The sequence below is a fragment of the Lutzomyia longipalpis genome, chromosome 2 (genome assembly GCF_024334085.1).
Source record: "Lutzomyia longipalpis isolate SR_M1_2022 chromosome 2, ASM2433408v1".
Taxonomy (NCBI): domain Eukaryota; kingdom Metazoa; phylum Arthropoda; class Insecta; order Diptera; family Psychodidae; genus Lutzomyia; species Lutzomyia longipalpis.
Window position 1 is genome coordinate 20,018,352 of NC_074708.1, and position 27,837 is coordinate 20,046,188.

Genomic DNA, 27,837 nt, shown 5'->3' on the forward strand with positions numbered 1-27,837 from the left:
ATGATACGTATTAATAGTATTAATCGTATTAATACATTTAAATAAACCATTATGGATTTATGTAATATTTTATTCCTCTTATTCCTTTATCACCCATGTACCATTTTAATTTTGTAGCATCGGCTCATTTATTCGACGAATTGACGATTCTGTCAATGACCAGTTCAAAAACTTCAGAGTGGTAGAAATTATTGACTTCTAAATAATATTAATGTCTATTTTGATCTCTTGTTTCCTTGTATTATGTATTAATCACAATATAAGAAATTCTGTTTCATCCTAAATTCAGTGTTGTATTTTAAAATAAGGAATAAAGAAGTTGGAAAATATTTTCTGAGAACTAACCTTATTTCGAGTGAGGTCCGTGAGAAATAATGGGCAACTCAAAAAAATCTGAGAAACATCACAGGAAGAGAAGTTCTAGTTCCAGTAGTTCTTCATCTGACACCGAAGAAAGGAAAAAATATCATAAGAAACAACGGGAAACTTCTAACGAGGTCAAAGCTAGAAGCTCAAAATGGGATAGTCCGGATGCAGATTGCTCATCAAATCGAAGGTAATTTGAGTCTTTTTAATATTTTTTTCCTAAAATTAATATGAAATTTCGTTGATAGGCAAAAGGAGATAAATCAGGAGGCATTTCGAGATGAACGCTCTACTGCATCTGGCTCTACGAAACGTAGACACGGTGAGGTCTATGATAAGCAATTCAAAAAGGAGAAAGATGATAGTACTAGAAAATATCCGGAACGATCTGGTTCTCCAAGAAGTGAGTTTAAAGACAGCAAGAAGCGCAGGGATGATAATCATGCGGAAGAGGAGTACCATCGAAGATCAAGGGATGGACAGAACTATGGAAGGAGATATCGGGATGATCGTCGAAATGTGAGAAATGAACAAGAATGTATTCGTGAAGATAGACACGAAAGCAATCTCCAGAGAAGCCATAACAGAAATCGCAGTTCTAACCGCAGATTCCCTAGACAGGTAGATGATGATAAAAAGTATGATTGGGGCAAACGCGATGATAGGCCATCCAATCAGGACAACCTACAAGTTGAAAAGGAAAAGCCAAATTTCGGGCTCTCTGGGAAACTAACAGAAGACACGAATAAAGTTAACGGAGTGATAATAAAATACGCTGAACCTCCAGAGGCGCGAAAGCCAAAACGTCGATGGCGTTTGTATCCCTTTAAAGGGGAGCAAGCTTTGCCTACAATGTACATTCACCGTCAGAGTTGTTACCTTATTGGTCGTGACCATAAAGTTTGCGATCTTCGTGTGGATCATCCTTCGTGTTCAAAACAGCATGCAGCTCTTCAATATCGATTAGTTCCGTTTGAGCGTGAAGACGGCACTATTGGGAAGCGAGTACGGCTCTATCTAATCGATCTGGAGTCCTCAAATGGGACATACGTCAACAACAATCGCATTGAGGCACGGAAGTACGTAGAGCTACTCGAGAAGGATGTAGTGAAGTTTGGCTTCAGTTCTCGCGAATACGTTCTCCTGCATGAAAACAGTCAAGAAGAAACACTTGATGATGATGTTACCCTAGAGCAGGAGGCTACTATTAAAACAGAACCGGTAAATTGATTGAGGTTTCAGGAAAAAAATTGTCACATAATCATTTTGATTGTATGTATATAGGGGCCAGGAAGGTAGTATAGTATGTTTATGATTTTAACCGCTAATATTTGATTGGATATCGAAAATATTTTACCACCGAAAACAAAATAAACTCAAGAAGTTTTTTTTTTCAGATTCAAGTCGTAACAATTTTTTCTGTTCAGATTATTTAATTATAAAATGTCAGGATAGATCGAATAGATATTCATTTACTAATTAAACTGCACTTTAATAAATTAATGATTTCAATAATGCTTGTGAAGGGTAAAAAATAATTATCAAACATTAAAATCAAGAATACATTCAGAAAACCTGCGTTTTAATGTCTAGCGGTTACATTTCTTTAAGAAGTTTATACTACTAATGTACTAAATTCCTGGTTACGCTATACATACATATTTTTTGTATACTGCGCCCTTTAAAAACAAAACTTCATTTCTTTTTACATATTATCCTACCCCCAAATGTACCTATTACTATTTAAATTCTATTTGAATTAACTTTGCTCCGGTGTTCCACCAAATGACGATGTAGAGTAATCATCCAGGTCATCCAGGTCTTCTTCCAGAAACCAATTCTTCATCTTATTCCATTTTCAAAGTTGGGCATCAGCGCAACGTTACTTTTAAGAGAGTAAAGTTTTTTTTTTTTTTAATATTTCAATAAAGCAAAGCGTGTGAATTAAGTTTTAGCACTTTATTGTTTTTTTCTTTTTACTATTTAAAATCTTTATTTGGTATGAACCTTAAATTCTAATAGAAATTATAATTCCTATTAAAAATATATTTACATTTTTCATATAATTTATTAATTTAGAATTAATTAAAACTACATACACTTAATATAAGTGTCTTTAATCTGGATTAAGGAACGCTAAGTAGAGATGATTCAGGATCTAAAGATCAATGATAAAATAATACTAAACAGTGTACCTATAGAAATAAAATATGTAAAATTATTATTTTCATCATTAATATTTTCAAAAATTGAAATGGATGAAATGAAAAAAAAGTAGTGATAACCTGGGGTAATGAGAAAAACTTGTGGGAAGTAATTAGTCATTAGGATCTTTGTTTTTGGTTATCAATACCTACATTTTTATATATTTCAAATTTTATGCTTTAAAACCGTGTCTTAGGCAGATTTTTGGGGTTTCTGCAACTTTACATAACTTTAAAACAAACTAGAATTCTATTTAGCAATATTTACTGTATAAAAATACATTTGTTTTTTAAATAATTATCAAAATATGTATTGGTTTATCATGAAAATTTTTAGGTTTATCAGTTAGAAAAGTAACTGATCAAATAAGATAAATTAATGCCCAGAAAATTTTGATCTAATCTAATCTGTATCATCTCTACTTACGAACAGGTCTAAGTTCTGCTACTAACAAACAGAATGGAAAAAATGTACATATCTATAGTAATTTTGGTATGAAATGTGGAACGATTGAGTCTCATGACACGAGCTTTCCATCTGTAGACGTCGAGGGTACGGCAGTTGTGTTTGAGTAAATTATTGGTACTGGATGAAGTTTACCATCAGCAGCGTGGTTTGGTAGGAGAGCGTCTAAACTTGAGCATGTATCTGCAGTGTCTGGAACTGCCACGGTGAGGATTGTGTTGCAGTTGGGTAACTTTGTACTAACCTCAGTCAAGGGTAAACTTGTAATGGGAATCTCGTAGTCTTCACTCACAAGATTAGGGGGCTTGTCATCACTACTATAAATTAATTCTATATATTTTGGTATTGACTCTGTACCCGTTGACGTTGTTGGTATGGAGTGATCTATTCTTTGACTCGGAAGAGATGTAATTCCAGAGTCTCCGCTCACAACTTTGTTTCCAGCTAAAAAAAATAACAAAGTTAAAATACATTAAGACATAGCAATCAGTTAAATTGCCCTCGATTGTACTTAAACATTGCACATAAAGTGTTAAGGAAAGCTAAGGGTGTTAGCATGTCTCAGTATAATTTACCTGAGTTGTGATTATGGTTTTCGTCGGCGAATAAATATGATCGGTTAAATATGCCACCTATAGGGAGAAGAGGGAGAGATAAGCGAGGGTTATGATGATATTGCACATTTTATTTTCAAAATTTGTGATCATGCAAAATTTTCAAAACGACTTAAACGTTTATTTTTTCTCTCTAAGTTTGGGAATGGAATTGGGGTTAAAGATGGAAGTAACTGATAATACTAAAATAATAACAATTACCAACTTACCATTTCGATAAATATGCTGCACTGTGATTGGTATACAGTCACTTGTATTGTTCTTTAAGGTTTGTAGAACTTCTAGACAATAACGAAATGTAGGTCTATCCTCAGGGCAATAGCTCCAGCATTTTAGCATAAGTTGATAACTAAAAAAAGAGTAGAGTCAGCAAAGATAAGGCTAAAAGAGATTTAAAATTAACTTACAGATCTTCTGGGCAATCTGTGGGCCGTGTTAAGCGTCCACCATCACGAACATAGTGTAAGACTTCAAGGTTGTTGCGTGCAGGATAGGGTTGCTGACCTAGAGTCATAATTTCCCAGCATAGTACACCGAAAGCCCATATATCGGATTGCGATGTAAAAACGCCATCTACGAGGCTTTCAGGAGACATCCACCGAACCGGTAGAAGGCCTTCTCCTTCCTTTCGGTAGTAGTCATTTTTGTAAATATCTCTAGCTAGACCAAAATCACCAATTTTGACAACTCGATGATCTGGTTCCGATGACGATACCAAACAGTTTCTACAGGCCAAATCTCGATGAACAAAGTGCATTTCCTCTAGATAACGACAGCCAGATGCCACGTCTACGCACATAGATACCAGGCCGAGAAGTGTAAGTGATGAGGGATGTTCCTTCAAAACAAAAACAATAAAATTTTTTACTGTTTTGTAGAATAAATTGACCAAAATTGCGGGAAAGGTTGGGAGTCTAGGGATCGATGCTAGTCGAATGTCATTTCTTGATTTTGAAGATTGTACTACAATTCCCACTGAATGACTTGTTTGTTGAAATTCACTATAACAAGGATATCAGGCATTTGATTTTACTAAAAACGCTTACCAGTGTTGGTCGGCTCTGACGAAGAAAGCTGAGCAAATCACCTCCCTGCATTAGTTCCATAATTATGTACAAGGAGTCAATATCGAAGCACACCCCTATTAACTGTAGAATGTGCTCATGTTTGAAGTTGCTCATTAGGTGAGCCTCCTGGAGAAACTCAGCCTTTTCTTGTTCAGTTGCCCCCTTCCGCAATGTCTTGATTGCCACCCTGGTTTCAGAATCATCTGAATCCTTCACACACCCTTCGTAAACTTCACCAAATGCACCACTTCCCAGGAACTTTGTCATTGTGATCTGAAATTGCGATAGTTTGTATGTTAAGTATACAGGTTAATAGGGATCTGAAGATCTACAAAATAGTATCATTACTTACTTGATCTCTTCGTATTTGCGGAAGTGATGCCACATCAGATTCCGAAAGAGGTCCTGTTGTGTAGAGTACGTTAACATGAAAACTTGCTCCATGGGGCATTTCCCTTAGGTTTGCAAGCTCCACATCAGGAATTCGTGGTGTAGTATCGGGAAAAATTTTTTTATCCGTATCTCTCCGTACGAAAAAAGTTATAATGCAAACAATCAAAGCAATGAGGAGAACGAAGCTCATTGAGATCACAATGATGATAATCATGCTGTTTTTGTTCGTTACATCAACATATGGTTCACTGATTGGTTCGCTTGTTGAACTATACGGACCCCAACCGTATGAATTTCTTGCTCTTACCCGAAAGGAGTATACATGAATAGGGATGAGTTCCTGTGGAATCCAGTAGAGTTCTGTACCATTATAGTAAATTTTCCATCGCTCATCAATTGTGGAATCTTCTGTCCAAGTTATTTTGTTTTCTACCTCCGTAACATTTTCGTCTATGCTTCTATGAAGAGGTATTTTCTCTACGTCTACGCTACTGATCTCAAGCGTAGGAGATCGCCGAACTCTGTTTGAGATTGATTTTGATTGTAGAGCTTCTAAACTATACTCTTCGATCGGTGCACCATTATCTTTGGAAGGTTCCCAAAAAACTTTGTAAACGTCTCCACTAAGATGTTTTACAAGTGGTTTACCGGGAGCTGTAGGTCTATCGCCCAGCGTTTCGAATACTGATCGACTATCAAGTGGCCAAGAATACGGATAATCTCGCTTAGGATAGTAGAGTAGCACATAGAATTTGTATGTTGTTTTAGGTTCCAAATTTGTCACTTTAAAAGTTCCGTTAAAAGGTACAAATTCTTCAGGATGTTTAGAGTCATAGACTACAAATGGCGCAATACTGGGATTACTGAGAACCACGTAACCCAACTGGAATCTAGAAACATTCTTGTGAGGCTGCCAGGTTAATGTGAGTGAAGTAGACGTGATCATAAGCAGGGTAATATTATCGGGTTCCTGGAATGTCTCTACTCCTACAATTTCACTTTCTGAAAACATATCGCTAGTTGAGTAAGCTCGTACCCAGATTATATAGGATTGCTTGGGAATAAGTTTTGTAAGAGAATGATGAGTGGTATAGACAACTTGTTGTTGACGATTACGTATCCCTGTTATAGGATTCTCAGTTTGCCAGTGAATTTCGTACCAAATTTCATTGCTGTTAATCTCTTTTGGCTTATGCCATGTTACGTTTACTTCATTTGGACTTATAACTTCTGCTTTGATATCAGTTGGCTCTGACGGTGCTCCTGCGGCTGTTGAGTAAATTTTGCTTGGACCTAGGTGCATTCGAAGATGCATTTTATCGGCATAGTAATTGCTAACACCAATTTGAAATTTGTACTTTGTAAAAGGTTTTAGTCCATGAATAGTCTTGATGTTTTCAAATGAATAATCTACTTGGCATGTTGTTGTATTGCATTTCGAGTCATCACTGTGATGACCATCAATTGCTTGGAAGTAGATGGCGTATTTGATGGCCGGAATCGGATTGTTGCATCCTAGCACCGGTGTTGGAGTAGGTAATTTTAGTTTAATCGTATTTGATGTTGATAACATAAGACTAGCTTCGTATTTTGAGAATTCTTTGAAATTTGGAATTAAACATTTCTTATCAGGATAAGCCTGGTGATAAAAAGCAAGCAGCGTTTCCACTCGAGGGACGTACAGATTGTAGGTTTTGGTACCATGATCATTTTTAGCGTAGATATGATTATCGTGAGATATCCAGTAAATTCTTGAAGAGTCTTTGACAAAATTCAAAATTGAATTATTGTAGTGGAAATCTATAACTTTGCAGTGCTCCGTTGAAAGACTAGTTGAGTATAAATTGAGATTTTTATCGGTCCAAATCATGTGAGTCTCGCGTTTGGATTTTGTTTCAAGAGCAAATGGACGGAAATTTGATGTGAGTGAGATATTCGGACACCTTTCTGATGGAAAAAGTTCCAAACTCATGATTAAACCTCTATATATATTGTAAGAATATATTTGTGTTGTATCATCGTCGATTGATTTGCGCTCAGTCCAAATAATCATTCGATCCATAGGAGACACCAAGATATTCTGAATTATCCCTTCTCTTCTAACGAGTTCAACAACTCCACCTTTGTAGGCTTCATACTTTGTTAAATCGAGGCTAGATAATACAGATGTGTTGCCATCAATGTGAGACCAATACAAACTTCTGTATACCCAATCAACAGCTAAAGATAGAGCTTCCGAATTAATAGTGTACAATTTAGTTTGTGTCGTTCCATTGTATGACATTACTTCATTTACTTCATTTATCCAAAAGATTTTTTTCTCTCTGGCAATGTAAGTCATAAATTTCGCAGCATTTCCCGTGTTAAGAATTGGGCTACTTTTGTTCAAGTCAAGATCAACCATAATGATTTGCTCTTTTGTTGATACTAAGACTCTGGGAATCGGTTTTTCTCTGGCAGTTTCAGCACTTAGGGATCCCGTATAGTCCCCACTATCTGCGCCTGTGTAAGCAAGAACTCTGAAGAAATAAGTTACATTTTGTACTAGATTTGACAAAACTTTCTCTTCAACGGATGCTGCTACATCAAGACCTTTGAACACTTCTTTTTCTTTAAAATCTTCTTCGTACCAACAATCTAGACGATAGCCTAAAATAGGTCCATTTGGATGTAAAGGTGGATTCCATCTAAAAGTAGCTTCAATATTGAGTCCACCTCGTAGAGGATCATCGTAATGTGTAATGAAAATTCTAGAATTTGTTGGTACTGTTGGTTTAGCTGGAGGTGAATGAATGTGGGTTCTTGTAGGTACGGCTGATCCCCAGAATGTAAAAGGCCGTACTGTTATATCAAGTGGGCTATAGGGTTGCAGCGTATGAGAGCTGTAGTGCCATACAGGTTCTATTACTTCTCTAACAATGTCTTTGTGTCCAGAAGCGTGGATTCGAATTTCATAGAAAACTTGGCCATAGTTTACATTTTCTATTGGATCCCATATGATATCGAAAGATGTCCAAACACCCCTTATATGGATGGATTTATTGCTAATCTGACATGGTATCACATTAACGGAAGATAAGTTTGATGGATAAATGTGATGAGTTGGATCTATAACAGAGATTGCTCGGATACCATTTAGTTTCGTACTATTGATCTGCGCCAAATTCTTTCCCGTCATATCTCCAACAATTACAGTCTTATTGTCTTGAAGCCAGAGTAGGCGATCACTGAAATGAGTTAATGGACCTTGCAATGATGCTTCCCGAAGCTTTGTTTCTACAACACTGACATTGGGAGCTAGACTTCCAGCCATAGGGGCGCTATAGAGACTAGAGCTATCGTAACGTCGAACAATCCAGTAGACAAGTTGATTGTCCAGATCTAAAGTTAATCCCATAACTTGCAGTCCGGAATAAAGCTCCACGCTGTAATAAGTTCTACGATTCTTTCCATTTAATCTACACGATTCAACTGCATGTCCTGTTGAAAAGTAGATAAATCCTCTTAAAGAATCAATACGTAATTCTTTGGCGACTGCTAATATTGGTAAAGTTTCTTGTTGATCCCCGTTTAGATGACTTCTGGTTATTAATTGTTGAGTTGGATTAGACCAATACAGTCTCTTTCCTATCCAGTCTACAGCAATACTTTCTACATAATCAAAATCGCCTAGTTTAGTTATAGTTCTGCTAGTTCTATTGAAAAAGTTCAAACTAGAATTACTAACGAAGAACAGCATATCTTCGATCCATGCAATATCCGAAACGTAGTGTTCACCCAGCTCAGTTTGAGAAATGAGGGTGTCAATATGTTCGCCGATTACATCACTTTGAAGAAGTCCATTGTCTGATGACCAAATTATATAACGACTATGTAGAGAATTTAAAGTTTTAGCTCGAAATTCTGTACTCCAAGGTCCTTTACCGGCTTTAGTATAAGCTGCCGCTCTAAAGATGTACATTGTATTGGGTCGCAATTCATCAACATATACATGTGCGGTCTTGAGATCTCGATACGTAATCTTAGACGTTTCATTCATAATTTCAAGCTCATACTTCCAATTTTGCCAAGTTCCTTTGCCTTGGTTGCCTAACAAATGTGGAACTCTCCAGGATACCTTAGCCTTGCTGGCACTCAAAAGTGCTTGTATGTTGCTCGGTGGATTAACTGGAATTGGTATCGGCTGTGCGGAATTGAGATTGATACATATGGAAAGATAAGTTCGGTTTGACAGTCCTGGATAGGCATTGTGGAAATAAGTTTTCTGGGTTGTATGAAAATCTTCTGTTATGATATCCTCTCCGTTGGTCCAATAAAATAAGCCATTAGCCATTGTCAATGATCTAACGTCATTGAATCTTGGTTGATTTGTATTTGGCCGAATATTTTCGCGATCTTTTCCGTCAAGGGAAACTGAAATTACTGTATTGTTGTCCAGAAAGGGTACTAAAATACGAAATCTTGTATGGTCCACTGTAAATGGTGCTAGGTTCTGTCCTTGAATCATATGTAGAGGCTTAACTTTGTGCTTAACTCCGTTAGATATATCACCAAGATCTAAACGAAACAGTCCAGTATCGATTGCATAGCCGGTTATCACCCAAAATAGATATCCGTTGAATGGATCCACTTCAATATGATTAGGTTTACTAACCAACCCTGCAGTAGCTACTGTTAGACCCTTTCCGTCTAGATCGCATCTTGATATTTGCCACATTCTATGAGCATGTGGGTGCCGTACTTCTCCAAGAATATATAAATGATTGTTGAGCCAATCAATTGATAAAAGTTGAGGTAAAAAGTTTAAACCCGAATGCGGTGATAGAACTGTAGTTTTATGTCCTACAACTTCCAATGGTGCTTTGTAGACAAACCCACTCTCTTCTGAAACAAATAGGAGCTGTTTTGCAATATGAATGGCAATTCCTTGAATTCTAATGTCCGTTGTATAGAATTCTTTCGACGATTCCGTCAGAAGATCCGATCCTTGGGATAACACAGAATATTCTGTGCCAAGAATGAATGTTGGGTTCGGTTCATCATTTGACACTGCAATAAAGAGGAACCTTGCTGTAGCATTAAATACGTACCTATGTACAATGGTTTGAATCATTTGTTATGATCCATATTCCTATATCATTTAAAATAGGAATATGGTTCATAAGTCTTGTCCAGTAGTTTATATAAAAGTTTTACATTCTGGTTCCGGGGGTGTGGATACAATGGTTAATGCTGCTGGTCCTTCTCCTTCTGCGTTCCTCATTGTCACAGACACTGAATAGTTGTTTGAGGGTGTTAGCTTTTCGAACATGTAAAAGTGAGTCTTCTCCATAGCCGATATATCCTGAAATACTTACACAATTTAGTTAATCATCATGACAATTTATATAAAAAAAAAGAAATAATAAAAAGACCACGAGAGAGCAATCCATTAGAGTAATTAATTTGAAACGGATATAATGTAAGTTTTTTTCGGAAGCTGACTTTCAATTGAGAAGTACGATTCAAAGAGAGAATTTCACTGAGATGTGGTCATATGAGAAAAAACGGCAAGATGAGAAATACTCACCCTCACCATATGTATGTATATATGTCAATTGTTAATTAATTTTAATTCTAATAAGCGGTTTCATTAAATATTCAACGGTTTGTAACTATTCACAGTCTAAAAAAATTCTCACATGAAAACCGGAAATATGTTAATTAATGTTGATTTTGGTAAGTTACTCCCGACAGAATCGAACTTCTCTATCTTGTTTAGCCAAAATAGGTATTAGAGGGAGAAATTTTTTGTTAAATCATTTGCTATCGTGCATGTGATTATTCTGCTTGTGATTAAATAAGTTTAACGTTGGTTGATTAGTAGTAGAGTGCTTTGCAGATCACGTGTATTTGTCGGTGCGAATAGAGAGAAAAAAGAGAGAGTTTGAAAGATTTTAGCATAGACTTGAAAAGAGCGATCTCTATTGATGGTTCAAGGCGATCATGGGCTTCACATTGTGAGTTAGTATATGAGAGGAAATATTCATGAAAAAAATTCTAAAAAAAATAATATGACATCAAGAATTAATTAATGTGAGAAACAACGATCCGCGCCAACAACACACTAACATAACACTGCAATGAAGACCGACGGTGATCAAGCGATTGACTTGAGATAACAGGCGTGTAGGATGTTACGAATGCAAAATGAGCTGGAAACTGCATTAAACCATCAATAGAGAAATCAGAAAAAAATATGCCGTTGTGAATGTTACAAAAGTAAAATAGAGATAATATAAATAAATGTTGAAAAAAAATTATTGAATTAAGATTAAAAGTAGGTATATAGTTCGTTTAAGCATACATAGAAAGACAAGGGGTGCTCAATTTTTTTTATACAAGTAGATATAGTGAATATTTTTAATTTGTTCTAATTAATTTAGTTTTTTTTTATCATCTCCTGTGATCTAATAGTTTATTCGAAACCTCAAGCAAATGTGAGCTTCAGATTTTATTACATTAATGAAAAGAAAATCCGAATTATAATGTCTTTAAGTGGAAAAGTCAAAGAATCCCCTCCGAAACGACTAATGAAATCAGAGGGAGATAGATGGGTGTTAGTTGTATCAAGGGTTACGTAAGTCCTATTGAACGAAGAATCTTTTACGTATATTCTTAATTTTATTCTAATTTACATGCAAGATTTTTATGTGTTTATAATAGATTTCAATTCCTCAAATTAAAAATTGAAGAAAATATCAAAAGATAATTCAAGACAAAATTTATATTTTGTTTGTTTATAGTCTTAATTTGAACCTGTTTAGTTAGTTACTTTGTTTCATTTTTCTTGTCGTACACCACTCTTACAAGGGAAGGTTATACATTTAAGAGTACGGAATGGCTTGAAATTTTCACCAAATATTCTTTACAATGTATAAAAACCCTGTGCCAAGGGGTTTTTTCTACAGATCCGTAGTTTAATAGTTATAATTAATTAAATTTTCCCATATAAAATTCATTTTGGGAGAGCAAAGCGCTGGAGAGAAACACTGTTAGACACTCTTTCTTGTAAAGATTTTTTTGTATTAGTTTTTTATACTTCTGGGCATTATTTAAATATAATAAAAAAAAACATAACTTTAATATGTAGATAATAAACTTTTGAGTCCTTTTAAAACTTCTTATTTGACTGTGAATTTACCTTAAATAGTAGAGACCTATTAAAAAATTCTTTTTCGGTTTAAACCGAAGATATGAATTACATACAAGGAGGATTAAATTGAGCACCCCTCGAAGAAAATTAAAGAGTCTCTTCAGAAAATACTACTGTGATGGTCAAAAAGTTTGAGACATTGAAAATTCTAATCTGTGAAAAAAAAATTGTAATTAATAACACCTTCAACGCGGAGATGTTCAATGACAAATCCCTGATCTGCAGCACATATGAAAGGACAGGCCCATTGGGAAATGGGCCAGGTTCCCATGTTACAGAAATCCTTGTGTGATCAACAGCCACTGCTCTTACGATTGCTGGCTCCGATAGGGGAACACCCATAGGCAACGTACTGATTATTACACTCTGCTCAGACGTCAGAAACTCATCGTGTTGTTTGGATAGGAGCAGGGCCACACGAAACTGAAAAGAGCAATTGCTTGTAAGATATAGATGCAAGATCTATGTATAAAATCTCACATCAGACTTGCTAAATATTGTAATTACTTCTATAAAATTTCGATAAAATTTAAACAATCTAACTTAAATAACTAATTTATAAAAATCAACATTTTACTATTGTCAATGATTTTGCTTAAACATCTTGAATATTCTATACTTCGTACATAATCAGTTTTTGATAAGAAAGTCTGATTATTTTTTTTTTCAATTGATTAGTTGGTGTTCCATTTTATAAAATACATAAACAAAAATTCAGATCAGCCTCTTCACCCCTTGCGAGGAAAAAAATCCTCATATGTATGTATATTTCGTATAAATAAATGAAATTAATCGATGTTATTATTAGAACTCACTCTGTATTTGGTGTAGGGTTGCAAATTATCTACTCGAACTGTTGAATTGTCGCCCATACTCTGATTTCTACAAAACTTCCAATCTCCAACAACTTCTTCATATCGCCACTGCACTAGATAGCTCTGTGATGAATGCAGTTTCCCACGTGTGAGTAGAGCAAATTTTTCAGGTATCTCCCATTCCAAGGAGAGAGATGTAGCCGTCAATGTATCCGCCACAAGAGCAGGAGCTGGTGGTATGCCTACCTCAGCTTTCACCCACTTAAAATACCTATTAAGGGCATCATTGCATCCCACGACGCAATATAATTCTTTAGGCTCTAGTAATTCCTGGTCAGTCTTATTCTGGTAATTCGAATAATATGAAATGAAACAAACAAAAAATCATGCAATTTTAGTGCCTTTTTAATGTGATCTATAGCGTGATATGAATGGTGTAAAAAAGATTCACTCTAATTATATCTTGAAAAGAATATTGTACATATCTTACACATTTGCAGTTCATTCAAAAATTATACAAAGATTATAAAAATATCATTGATAGTGAGACGTGGACAATTAGTATGTTTTTAATTGGATACTATATATGAAATATTAACGAAGAACAAAATCGTAGATTGTAAAATTATATTTAATAATTTAATATTATTTAAAATATAAATTCAATATGTTTTATTTATTAAAAACTATAATTTTCTATAAAGTATACGTACACAAACAGTCTGGCATGAAGACTCCAATGCTTGTTCCCACAATCGACAACCCAAAATGCACTGAAAAATGAAAAAAAAAATTAGAAGTCAATCATAACGCGTCCAGTTATTAGAGTTGGTATACCACAACGCGGATGGGTCAGTCTATGCGTTGTAATTTAATTTGTGAGCAGAATTAGTAGGCAAAGTTGATTTTTTTATGATATTCATCAATATGAAAGATAAAAATGCTCATATCTGAAGTTCTATAAGACCTACAGAAATTTCTTGACTAGTTTTGGAAAGGTATTAAAATAGGCTATAAATTGACATAAATTTCAATAATTTTCAAGGTCACCTCTAGAACACAAAATGGCGGATTTTTGTTTTACCAAAACAGTTTTTGGCATTTTTTGACCTCAAGGAATGGTTCTAGAAGTTTTTAATGTTCTAGGAAGTTGTAGAGTTTTGCAAAACCTTTAATTTGATACCAAATTGAGCAAAATCGGAGAGACCGTTCAAGAGATATGGCTCTTAGAACTTTTCAAATTCAAGAATTTTTCAAATGGTCATATCTTCTAAACGGCGACATAGATTTTCTTCATTTTCGGACTGATGAAAGATATTGAGTCAGGCTACAACATATCAAAATTTAAAGGAAATCTTTAACAGATGTTCGGAGATATAGCCCCTTAAAGTTAGGCAATTTTTGTTTTTGATTTTAGCGCCTCTTGTGGCCATTTTAGGAACTTGGAATGTTCTAGAGAGTTGTAGGGCTTCTTGAAACCTTTCATTTGAGCCTGAGTTGGTCAAAATCGGTCAAGCCGTTCTCGAGTTATATCGAAAAAACACTTTTTGCTTTAGGCCGCCATATTTGCTAAACGGCTTGACCGATTTTGAAGTATGAATTGTTGATGAAAACGTCTCACTGAGCTCTACAACATACTAAAATTTCAGACCTCTAGCTATAAGGGAAGTGGTTGACAGTATTCCAAAATGGCGGACGGCGGCCATCTTGGATTTTGAAAATGCAAAAATATGAAAATTTACACCCACATTTCTATAGAAAACTTCAAACCGGAAGTCTCTATCTATTACCGTTCTCGAGCTATAAGGCAAAATGGGGACCAACGGCAGGCCGGCCGGCCGGATCAAAAATTTTCCACCACCATTTTTAGAATGTGGGTTGTCTAAAACGTGCTCATACCAAGTTTGAGCCCGATCTGAGGTGGTCGGTTTTTCCGACGATTACAATACTTGGTATGCCACGATTGTGGTATACCAACTAATTGAAGGATACATACTAAAGAACAGTATTATGTATATGAATCTAATAGTGACGAAAAAACTGTCAGTTTGGTGCCTTAATCACTTAATAAACGATGGAAAATTTTCGTCCCATAGAACGTTTTTAAGAATGCTTAACTGTGGGCACGACTATGGTCTCAGAACATTATGATTTATGAGATCAGAAAAGGATATCCACAAGGACTCAGAGTATCAGGAAGGACGAAAAACCGATAATTTTAAAGACATAATTTTTTTTTGATTACCTTATTTGAGCTCAAATCAACCTCCAAATATTATTTTTACATTCTACGGCCCTTAAATAGTTCAAACATTCTTAGGTTTCATATGGATAAAAGCAAGTTACGTATAAATTAAACATTTAAGTTTTTTATGCATAAAACGAACACGACTGTTCAGAAATTCGAAACAATACAAACTTATGCTGGACGAGAAAATAACCCGCATCTTTTTCCTATCAACTCTTCTATTGTAAAAAGAAGTAAAGATCGGAAACAGTTTTTGTCAATAACAAACGTAAATTTCTCTGGCAAAAGATTTTATTTCATCGTTTATCTAATTATACAAACTTAACCCTTTAAGGGCCGCAACTTATTTAGTAATTAACATTTAATCAAAATTATTTGTATTTTCAAACCTCAAAATCGATATTTTTGGTGAAAAATTTCGATTTTGTATTTTTTTAAACTTAATGACTGTGAATCCTCGAGTAAAAAATGTGTGAAAACGTACCACCAAAAAAAGTTAAGAATGCTCTTAACACGTTCTCAGAATAAACCACATGTATTTTTTTTTAGATTATGTCCTCCTAAAGAATTGTATAACTAATTAAGTACTACTTGCAATGCTTGCAATTGAGAAAAACAACAATGATGGACTAGAGGCACGCTTCAGAACTACATTTACTTTTCATATACGGTATGCTTAACATGGCATGAAGCACAATTGCATAATTTAGTGAAATGAACCTGATAGCAGAAGATGTGAATTCACTGACGTAGACATTCTCGAGAAAAAAAATAATAAGGCAATGGTTACGCTTGGCGGGGAAGGGCTGTTTCTTTTTTTTTAATATATTTTCTTATAAAGAGTCTGGTCATAATCCTTAAGATTTTATTAATCATATTTAACCATTTGGAAATGCATATATGCGGACACAGCATCTACCAGTAATACATATGTAGCTGTATGTATGTATATAATACATACATTACACGGATATGATGATTCCAACTTGCAAAAATTGGAAATTCTTAAAGTTCTAATGAGTTAGGGTACCGGAACAAAGTCATAGTACAATATAATCTTTATGATCTTAATATTGTTTGATTTGAAAGGTTTGAAAACTATTTAAAGTCAACATTGTTAATAATGAATTTATTGCTGATCGATGTTTTATTTCAGTCTTTTTTTTTTCAACTTCCACCCTATCTTAAGGATATTTAAGTGGTTTACGGAAAAGTCTTGGTTTACTCCCCCATTGTTTTGACTCAATGTGTGCTATGTGACTGTGGGAGAAAACTAAATGTATCAATTTCAACTGCTTCAAATAATGATTGACAGCTCGTGAGAGGGCGGAATGTACAGATAATTTGAATTTTGTGGAGTTGCATTTCAGGAAGTATATCTGGATAGAAGTAACCCGCCTTCCAGTCCACAATTTGATGAGTATAGTAATAATGCTCAATTTTTTGTGCTTTGGGAAAAAGAAATTGACCAGAATGTTTTCAGATAGTTAACATAAATGAAAGCCACTCTTGATGGAAATTAATTGCAGGAAGTGATGCAAAACAGAAACCACTTCTTTCATCAAATAAAATGAAAAAATGAAGCAGTGTACATTAAAATTCACTTTTTGGTCTTTTAGGTGATAATACTATTTAAGTAAATAATATTCTTCACTGATCGCTTAAGGTATTGCTTAAAGGAAGGTAACAAAACGATTTAGTTATTGCAGAGCATTGCAAAATATTTTATTGTAAATATGTATACATAAATAAATATTATGTACGTACATACATACATGCACAATCATATACTGCATAATATTTAAATAAAATACACAAAAAAAATCAAAAAAAAATTTAACGACTAAACGGACTACACAGATAAAGAAAGAAAATTTCTGTATATTCAGTTAAATGTAAATTGGTGAGGAGCAAGGCAATTGCTTTTTAACGTCCAATTGGACTTTTGATAAACGTGCTCATCTCTCATTTAGTAAATGGTTGCGGCTCGTTTAAAAAATCGTCATTCTCTTGTTAGTCGCGCGTTAATTCCGGAAGGCGAGGGCGGAAAGCAAAGTAATGTTTATTGAGCTCCGAGAGTTTGTTGCGAGAGAGGGTCACAGAAATGCATAGCGGGCCTCAAATTACGCTATTAGTTGGTATTCCACATACTAACGTATAGCATAAAGTTTTTATTTGTATTCCAAACTAATTACTTTATGATTCCAAAAATCTTCTTTTTTTCAAAAAGCATAGATATATCATATACATCGTCTACATAATATTTTTGAAACATGTATATACCTATATCAAATTATTGTCTATTTCATTCTTTCTTCTAACTTGATAAGAAATTGAATATCTTGCAGGATAAGAAATATGAATACATCATCATTGAATTTCACGATAAGAAACTATTTTCTGCAACTCTTGATACAGTTCATAAATTAAATTACAACATATTCACAAATTGCCACGTTGTAGTATATTAACTAAAAAATAACTAATTAAACCATTCTTTGTGAAAATTGCTGATGCATTTGCTAGAACGATTAAGATATTTATAATGGTTATTACAACGTGAGCAGAACAAAACTAAATCACATAAAAATGTCCCTTGCACAAAATATATGTGTAGATAATGTATTAATTTATTTTATTTTCCTAAAAAATAGCTTTAGTGTAAGAAAAATAATGAAATATGCGGCTCATCTAAATATTCATACAAGCCCATGATCTAAACACGTAAAGTTACACCCTCGAAATCTCAATAATCCCACATCCAGAAACGAAATTTTTTTGTGTATATATAAGATCTTCTTGAGAATAACTATGCCAGAAACAAATCTCACACTAATTACTTTCAACACAGTCGGCATCCGTGGCAAGGTTTGTTGCAAAAGCAAGTCCTGCAGCCACTTGAGAAGGGTACACTGATAATTGTGTTTAACTCTTCTTCACATACCTAACCCCCAGACCCTTGTTCACAATTAGTTTACATTATCTCGTGATGATTGATTCACCTCCTGGAAACACTCAAAACACATCTTATATCTCAATGTGGTCTTTGAGGTTTTCTACCTGATCAGTGACTTCTGAATAGTAAATGTTATAGATTTTTTTTTGGAACGTTATAATTCTAAAAAAAATTAAAATGTCGAAATTCGGATTTAACATTGTTTTTATATTTTCATATATATGAAGATTTTCATATGGAGTTTTACTAAATGAATCTGGCCTCTATGCATTACATGTCATATAGTCTCTTTATATATCTACGTTCTCTGACTCCAATAAATGTCACAACATATTAGCCCCTGGAAACTTGTAGCAAAAAGAGGACTCAAATGACGACATTGAGATCGCAGGCATAATGATACACTACTCCAATGTTAAACTGCTCCACTATCTGTTTTTACTACTTATATTATAGAAGAAAATCCGCACTGGACGTGGAACGTTATGCTCACACACAACGCCATGAGCAACTTCCTTATTATCCATACATCCCAAATGTCTGCATCCACGAGCGGGAGAGCCCTTGCGTTCTTCTCACTATTTGTTTAAAAAATGTTTTGGTTCCTTTGTCCATGTTAATGATGCTCGCGTCGCGATATATGTATATCTTTCATTTCTCAACTCATTCTATGTATGCATGCTTCATCATTGCATTTTGTGTACACATTATTCATCATAGTCCCTGGTCAAACTTGCTCTCTACTCTATGTATGTATAATACAAATACTAACTGTCTGACAACAAGCATGGATGGACCGTGAAATGGTCAATATGTGTATTTTGGTTGGAATAAAAATAAACAGGAATTATGGAATTCCAAGAATATATCATCTTTTCAATTAGATAATATCCAGTATCTTGTTATGCCTTTCATCCCATACGTCCTAGACGGCAGCCAAAATCTCATTAAGTTGTTTATTCTCGCATAGACAGTGAAAATTAAATAAAAAATAAACGTAATTGAAATGTAAAGAAAACAAAATCAATTTTCTTTACGTCAATAACCCACGATTAATGTGTCTTGGAATTGGGATGAAAACGCGAGAAACGCAAGTACTTTATGATAAGGAACGAACTATACCAAAGAAAATGTTCGTATATAGCAAGTCGACATTACGATACCCTTTGACCCTGGTATTTCTGAATTTATCGAAATCCCGCGAGCTCGAAATATAAAACCGTCTCTCCCATCATTGTATACGTTGTATACATATAAGGAAAAAAAACTCTCTTTAAAATTTAATATTCCCATGGCACTTGAATAGTATATGCAATGGGTGCCAAATGTTTGAGTTTTTCGCCCTTAATTGTTTGTTTCCCAGTAAGATGAGTCGTTACGCAATTTATATACAACGATCTGATTACATTTGGGGAAAATTCAACAAGTTCGTAGAAAAACTGCTAAGCAAGTTGTTGATTAACTTTTTTATTAGTGTTACATATTGTAAATGGAAAGAGGTTTTGGAGCAAGGGGAACAAATATGAATAGAACACATTTTGTTTGAGAAGCATATAATTGACTGACTTAGTCAACCCGAGTCCCCAATCACGTGTGAGCAAATTGAACTGACTCTGAATTTCTTTCGCATTGAACCTTTAGCAAATTATTTGATATTCTTTCGCTCTATCTTTTATTTTACATATTTACTATGTGGTTTTTTGTGAAACATAAATTTTAATAAAGCACAAGAATATCTAAATCAAAAGGGGTCCACATAGCATTTTATTAAATTTTAAATCAATGGGATTTCCCCGAGACATCTAGTATGTAGATTATATCCTTTTAATAATATACTATTACATTATCCAGATTTTTTTTTAAATTGTAATTACACATCATGTCGAAAGAGATAGAATATTTTATCGTTCTTTCCTGCCCGACTAAGGAAATGCCTCTTCTATCATGTTTTCTTTTACGATCAATTACAGCAAATCAATCACCGCGGAGAGCAGTGTGAGAATGATGTATCTCAGTGTGAGCTCTCGTAAAAGTATCAACTTCGATTCTTCCGGACCGGACGTATGGTTGGATGGCTTTCAATAAAGGCATTAAAGACTACACCAAAAAAGGTGCACATTATATACAGGTGTATTGGTGTATGAATTTAGTGTTTTTATTATGAGGTGTTGGCTTGGGCCACAAGAAAATACGAGTAAGTTAATAATTGGAAAGAAAAGTATTGTGTATACGTACATGATTGATATAGCAATCGCCATTGCATCCAATGTCAAGATGTTCTGAATTAGTGCGATTCTGGAAGAAAAAAAACAAATGACTTTATTGCAGATAAACTGTATAAGATGGCTAAGATAGTGGGTAAGGTAAATTGAATGCAAAAAAATATTTTTTTGGCCAATATACATAGTCCATAAGCATTTTGTACCGAATAATCTTCCAGGGATTTTTCCAGTAATTGTACCACAACAAAGAGACAATGTCGTTCGATTCATACAACATATGAGTTTTCCATGAAATGAAGCAGAGAGCAGGAGGGCTACCGGAAGATTTAGTTTAGGGTCAATTGGCGCGCGAAAGGGTGAGCCCGCTTTGGACTGCGTGCTGGGTATCCACTTGCGAGGGGAAGTCAATTGTTACGGCTGTAAATAGCCCCAGCAACTCGTCTCTCACTTTAATTTTATTTTCATTTTATGGATGGAAATGGTCTTGAATGCTATATATGTAATGTATGTAGTATTCCATCAGTACACCACATAAGAATGAATTGCCTTTAACTCTTCAACTTGTCTAATCGCTAAGTTCTCAAAGTTCAGAGCAACGGTTCACAATGCATTAAAAAAACCTTATCAGTTTATTGACTCGTCTTTAAAATATTTTCCCTACATCATGGATATAACTAGTCGTTGATATAAAGTATAACATGTTATTGTTTGAATTCCCAGAGCAAAAGGCCATTTGGAAGAAAAAAACTCGGGAAAAGGCGATACCTACAATAAACGCCAGAAATGTTTAATAGCGCGTAACTTTAAAATAAATTTTATTCACGGATTAAATGGTTTTCATATTTAAGTTACAAAATTGCATTTTGTTTACACTGCAATTAGTTCAACAAACAATTAGCTGTAGAGATAGACAAGTTTAAAATGACAATTAAATAAAAATTTGATGAATTTTTCACAGAGAAGCATGAAAATTTACCGAGTACAAAATACGTTAGGTAAGCAATCGTCATTGCAGTTTAGTATATTGAATTCATATAATAGAATTGAACGTTGAAGTCGCGAAGGGTCAAGGTTAATAAATAAGTGACTTAACAAGTAATTCCAAAGATGCATGATTCTTCTGATAAAATTGCAGAAATTTAAGAGTGTCTGACCGCATTTCTGCAGATATAGCCAGTTTACAGGAATTCGCAAAAAACACACAAGCAATGAAAGTTGTCCAGTTGTTTAATAGCGTCAGGTGAAATCATGATAAAATGTCTTAACACGACGACAAATGAGAAAAAACCCGCTTTGAAAATTGTAGTACATATAGCATTAACAGATGTGCTGAATAACTAAAAAATAATTAAATAAATTAGTTCGTATTCCACATAATTGGCAATAAGTACTCACACTCACGTTGTGAGTTTATGCTGGAAAATAAAAGATTTTTGGAACGGTTTCGAACTTGACACTATGTTTCAGAGCTTTCACTTTACCTGTAAAATATTCGCAATGGTGATAAACTTTTTTCTTTAATAGGGAATAAAAAAAAAGTTCAGAAAAATCCTAATCCTAAAAAGAAGAAGATATTCAGTCATACCTATGTCATTTTTGATATATTTTCATTTGTTTTTGGTAGGAGCTGTGGTGCTGCCTCCGGGGGCGGGACGCCCGTGAGTTGTTTAAAAAATCGTTTAAAGAACAAAATTGCATGTTGACTTAGCTACAATATTATAATTTTGTTTTATATTTTTTATATCGCAGGGGAATCACCAGCAATGATGGCACCCCCTTTATAAGTTAAATAAATAACAAAGTTTTTAAATCTTAATTTTAGCTGTGATTCTTTCTTAAAATTAAGCCCAAAACTCAGGATAAACGTCCCTACATTAAAAAAAAAAACGTACCTATGCTCTACAAATTTATTCGACCGGCCTACCGGCCGGAATATAAGGCTATAGCGCTATAATGCGGTCAACAACAAAGTTAATGTTTATGGTGGAGTGGTGTATATAACATACTATGTGCAATAATAATTGTTATTCAATTGCTCTCATCACGGTTGTGATCCGGTTAAAAAAAAAATAGCGTATCGAAACAAAAATCGCACAAATAGATGGGGTCGTATACCACTCTTTTTCATAGATTGCATTTTACTCTTTTAAACTGCATTTTTATTTCACTAATTTTTATGCTTTTTTTTCTTTTTAGTCTAATACTTTTTTTTTAGTTGAAATAATAATTATTAAACTATTTTCACTATTTTATAAAATAAAATATTTTAAATATCTTGAATCTCCATAATTCTCAAATAATCGTTCATGACCAAAATCTCTATGTTACAAAAATGATTTTGTTTCCTATTTCCTGTCCCTAATTTTTAGAAATATTTTATTATTTATTTAAAATTTAAAATACCTATATCACTGTTCGATTTAGCTTTGGAATCCTAAAATGATCAAGTTTGAGCACAGTTGTATTTTCTAAAGATTACAATACTTGATGACAAAAGTATACTGTGCAAAAAAAGGTGCGATTCCAATAGTACTGTACAGAACTAGTAGGAGAGTGAGGGGGTATATGTACATATGTATATGAAGCATGCGGTTGATCAGTAATTACGATCCACGATGAAAATTACCGGATACATCCTTCCTGTTCTCATTGCCATGTATTTGTTGGCAGTCACTATTGCTGGTGATAGTGGTTGGGAGATTTAGATGGAACAGCGCACACATGGATGGCGCAAAAAAAGCAGTCAAGTGAAAACACGGTGAAACAGGTAGAAAGTTGGTGAAGTGTGATGAAATGCCATGATAGTAGGGACTTGATTCAGGAGTACAGGAGCGGAACTCCCCTCAGCAAGATCGAGTGTAGTTTATGGTTGCGTTATTGGTGTGTAGAAGTAAGTGGGTAAGGAGTTAATTGGGCGTAATTGAGTTGGAACAACAGGTACAAAATTCTTTTACTTTTCTTCCTCTTTCGTTTTTTTTTATACGTGCTTCCTGTGCCCAGAGGAATAGCCTGTGAGCTTTCCGGGAATTTTTTTTGACCGAAATAAAGGAATTGTCTTATTCTGTTTAGGGTAAAGTTCTGGAAGATAAGGAATTTTGCGACAATGAAGGTCATTCCAATGAAAATCCACTATGTTCAATCATTGATGTGAATGGGCAAACAAAGAGATTCAAATTTCTGGGGAGTAGAAAAGCAGCAGATGGTGAGGGAGTTGAACGAATTCTCGCGTGAATATATGTATAAATGTAAATAACACCACAAAAAGCATTCCACAGACAATACTCATAAATGGAGTAAACTCTTCAACTATGGGATGGCCTTTTTTGACGACATCGAATACATTGTTATTTATTCGCGCGGCGATTGCAAATTTTACACGCTCTCATCAGTGTCCTCCATCTGTCCACAGCATTCAGATTACTTAGTATTGGACCAATCTCCATAGATTTATGTAGATGTACGTACACCCAAAAGAGCATCACACATCTTATTGCGGATTCACGCAAATTCCATTACATCTGATCACCGGACAATTTTCTCGCTCTCGTGTATGAGGCTCAATTTGTGCTATTTCCGTATTAAATGCCATCCAGACAATATGGAAAGAGTATATCATCCATTGAACTATTAAATAATTAAAATTGTTCTGCCTTGTATAAACTCATAATCGCTGTTCTGAACAAACTTCCCAAATGCTCTTGATGATCATATGGTTCTAGCACATTTTTTCTTGGATGTTAAAAAAAAACCTCTGAGAAAAATTTCAGCTGTGATAAATTAAATTGAAATGTGACACACTCATTCAATTGAAAAAAAAAACAACGCTTAACGATTTCAAAAAAAAAATCAAAAGACCTGTAGAAAAAAAATCACTCGCTTAAGTCTCTAACTTGCCTTGGATGTTTCTTATTTACTGAATTTTTAAATTCTAAAATCTCGAACTTCATGCTATCAAAATTTAAAATTTTTAATTAATTAACGTAGTTTGTCAGTAAAATTAAGAAATAACATGTTAGAATCATTTACCATTTCCTTAATAACTTCTAATATAATTTAGCTGTGTTTCTTTCAGACACAGCTTTTGTGTACCGAGCAAAATCGAAAGTCGTCAGATCGGGCTCAAACTTGGGATGAGCACGAATTAGGGTCCCCACATTCCAAAAAACGTATGCGCCAAAAAAATTTTTTTTCCGGCCGTCCGTCCGGCCGGCCGGCCGTCCGTCCGTAGTATAACGCTAAATTGCAAGAGAACGGTGATAGATAGAGACTTGCGGTAAACGGCAAAGTTTAAAAGTCGACTGGAAGACGTCAGATTATAACGTCAAATTTTACCCCCCACCCCCGCGTCCGCCATTTTGAATAACCTCAAAATTTTGTTTTCGCTATATCTCAGCCCCTGTAATAGCTAAAAATCTGAAATTTTGATATGTTGTAGGGGCCATCAAGAGCTTTCCAACGATACCTCATTTTCGAAAATCGGTCAAGCCGTTTAGTCAATATGGCCGCCACAATTTTTCATCGAAAATCGACCATAACTCGAAAACGGCTTGACCGATTTTGATCAACCCGGGCTCAAATGAAAGATCTCAACAAACCCTACAACTCTCTGGAACATCCGAAGTTTCAAAAGTGACCGCTAGGGGGCCAAAAATCAAAAACAAAATTTTCGATTAGTTTTCGATGAATATCTCGAAAACGACGACATAAATTTTTTTCATTTTTTCATATGTTGTAGCTGACCATATTATCTAGCTTCATGCCAAAAATGAAGAAAATCTATGGATCCGTTCTCGAGATATAGCCTTCTAAAGTTAGCATGTCATATCTCGGGTTCTACAAGTCCGATCTTGATCAACTCAAGCGCAAATGAAAGGTTTCGAGAAACCTTACAAATGTCTAGAACATTGCAACTTCGAAAAATGTCCGCAAGAGGCGCTAAAATCGAAAACAAAGTTTTCGAAAATTTCGAACTCGAATTTTTCGAAAATGGCGACATAAATTTTTTTCATTTTTCGATATGTTATAGCTGACTTCAAGACCTTTCAAACAAAAAAAAATTTATGAAAATCTATGGATCCGTTCTCGAGATATAGCCTTCTAAAGATTTCTTAGGGTATGAATTTTCAACTTTTCCCGACTTTGCGCGTATTTAAATTAATTCGCGTTATAGTTTGCTCTCACAAAATTGGTACACTGAAAGAAACACAGCTCTTGTAAGCTTGGTCAGCTTACCAGTACATTTTTTTTTATAATTCATATTTCTTTATATAGTAGCTCAAATACACCCAATAGACAAAATCACGTATAAAATAATTTTTTTTTTGGAAAATTTATAGACTTCAATCCGTAGCCTTAAAATTCATATCTTATCATCCTCGACTTTTTACGCTGTCCCATGAAGTCAACTTATTTTATAATTAATAATTTCTATATCTCTGAATAACCTTTGGAGAAGGACTATCAAAGAGAGACGGCGAGCTTTTGGTGAGAGTTTTTTCTTCAGCAATTCAACCCATTATTGTCGGCTTAGTTGAAAAATGCGCTTATGTGCTTAATCACACTGTTAACATTTGCTTGGAACATTGCTTTTTTTCTAGACTTTTTTGTATGTCAAATCTGTATGAGAGTCAGTAAATATTTAAGGCGAGATCAAATGAAATACAAAACAAACTTCGGTTTAAAAGTCACAACCTTTTGACTCTCTTTTTTCTTTCAAGCACTTCTACTTTATACACATATTTTGTTGTGAAAAATAATCAATGCTAAAAGCTACTTTAGAAATAGGGATTTCTATTCGTTTTTCATCAGCTTTTCATGATGAAGATTTTTATAATGATCAAAAGTAATCATGCAAATGCACCATGCAAAAATGAATAAATAAAAAAAAAGCTATACATCAAAATATAGAAAATTGTGATTGACTCAAGAAAAGATATCTCAAGGCTACGCTGAGATTTCGCGCACATATAACGAGTAAAATAATTTTTACAAAACTAAATCTAATACAACATAATGCAAAAAAGACAAAAAAAATTAAAAGCAAATAAACAATTGTCCATTTCGTTAACATATATCTTAGAACATTTTTTTTAATAATTTTATTTATACTTAAAGATGCGCAGTAATTTCGGTGGATGAAAAATCAAGTAGATAACCCGTCCAATTTCAACGATGTTCGTTCAACTCCATAATCCATTGTAATGTGTTTATTTCTCGAATACCATTGAGAGTTAAACTGATACATTCAGTCAAGAATACTTTTTTATTCGTCCCACAAAGCATTTAATTGAATAAATTGATTACAAAGGGCAAACGTAAGAGCTTTTAATCTTAATCTGTGATTCGTTTATTTTTATTCGCTCCCAATACAACATAGCATGTAGTTGATGCTGTAGCGTACAAAATTTTTAAATAACATACGTTAATTTGTGATTTTTTTTGAAAAAAAAAAAGATCTTTACCTGTTCTGGACATTTGTGGATACATTGCTCCTGAATATGCTGCGGTAATATTGTTATGTTATCTTTGGTGGATGAAGATTTGTGGGTACTTGGTGAATGGGTGGCGAATACGGCAGGATATTTGATGGAAAGAAACACCGAAATAACAAAAATGGAGCTCAAGAGTGAAAAATATTCACCCCTTTTGATAACTATCATTTTTCCCGCACTTTATTCAACTTTTTCTGTGTTGCACCCAAGCACAAAACTTTTACAAGCAAATACACATAAATTTCGTAATAAATTCCATTCAAGCACCTGTTGTTCCAAAACTCGGCTAAAAGGTCTCACAAATTCGGTATAAAAAATAAATCAACACACAGGATTAGGGGGAAGGATTGAGAGTCATTTTGAGATCACAAATCTCACACTTGGGATCACACTCTCGTGAAGATATCCTTCATGAAAGGAAAAGCAAACACAACCACAAAAGTTTTCTTTAAATTAAAAAATCAAGATCATTATCACTATCTCACGTCTTTTTTTTTTTATTTTTCATAAAATTAGATTACAAAAAGCCTCTAACAATAAGTGTTTGCTCGATCTTGCAGAAGCTGTTTCTTCTGCGTTACCACAACGACGGTCGCACTCTAACTGACTCTCAGAGGCAGTTACAGAAGCGTCCGAGGCTCAGTGATCGTACACAGCTTCGAATAAGGGGTTTCCAGCATACGAATTTAATACATTTGAGCAATCGTGTATAGCCCGAATAAATTATATTCCCCCTACACGGTCAGACAACTAACCGTTGAGATCGCCGCTTGGCAAAATTAAAGAGAAAACTTCATTCA

General features: G+C 34.4%; 2 protein-coding genes across 4 annotated transcripts; one reads left to right on the forward strand and one right to left on the reverse strand.

Annotated features, from left to right (window-relative positions):
• The first annotated feature begins 134 nt into the window (after positions 1 to 134).
• Positions 135 to 2,314, forward strand: LOC129789399 (uncharacterized). The gene is made up of 2 exons (XM_055826197.1): positions 135 to 556; positions 615 to 2,314. The coding sequence occupies exons 1-2, from the start codon at positions 375 to 377 to the stop codon at positions 1,594 to 1,596; spliced, it is 1,164 nt and encodes a 387-aa protein (XP_055682172.1). The 5' UTR covers positions 135 to 374; the 3' UTR covers positions 1,597 to 2,314.
• Positions 2,307 to 27,642, reverse strand: LOC129789279 (protein sevenless). Of its 3 annotated transcripts, none has more exons than XM_055825945.1 (12): positions 27,008 to 27,642; positions 20,560 to 20,619; positions 13,834 to 13,893; positions 13,121 to 13,465; positions 12,618 to 12,728; positions 10,307 to 10,454; positions 5,070 to 10,159; positions 4,697 to 4,990; positions 4,058 to 4,488; positions 3,860 to 3,999; positions 3,612 to 3,668; positions 2,307 to 3,480 (listed from the first exon to the last, which is right to left on the reverse strand). In XM_055825945.1, exons 1-12 carry the CDS (start codon positions 27,203 to 27,205, stop codon positions 3,089 to 3,091), a joined length of 7,326 nt encoding a protein of 2,441 aa, XP_055681920.1. In that variant the 5' UTR covers positions 27,206 to 27,642; the 3' UTR covers positions 2,307 to 3,088. The 3 variants fall into 3 exon arrangements, with proteins under 3 accessions (XP_055681920.1, XP_055681918.1, XP_055681919.1); XM_055825943.1 differs by having other exon boundaries at positions 12,489 to 12,728; XM_055825944.1 differs by lacking the exon at positions 3,612 to 3,668 and having other exon boundaries at positions 12,489 to 12,728; positions 27,008 to 27,620.
• Positions 27,643 to 27,837: the final 195 nt, after the last annotated feature.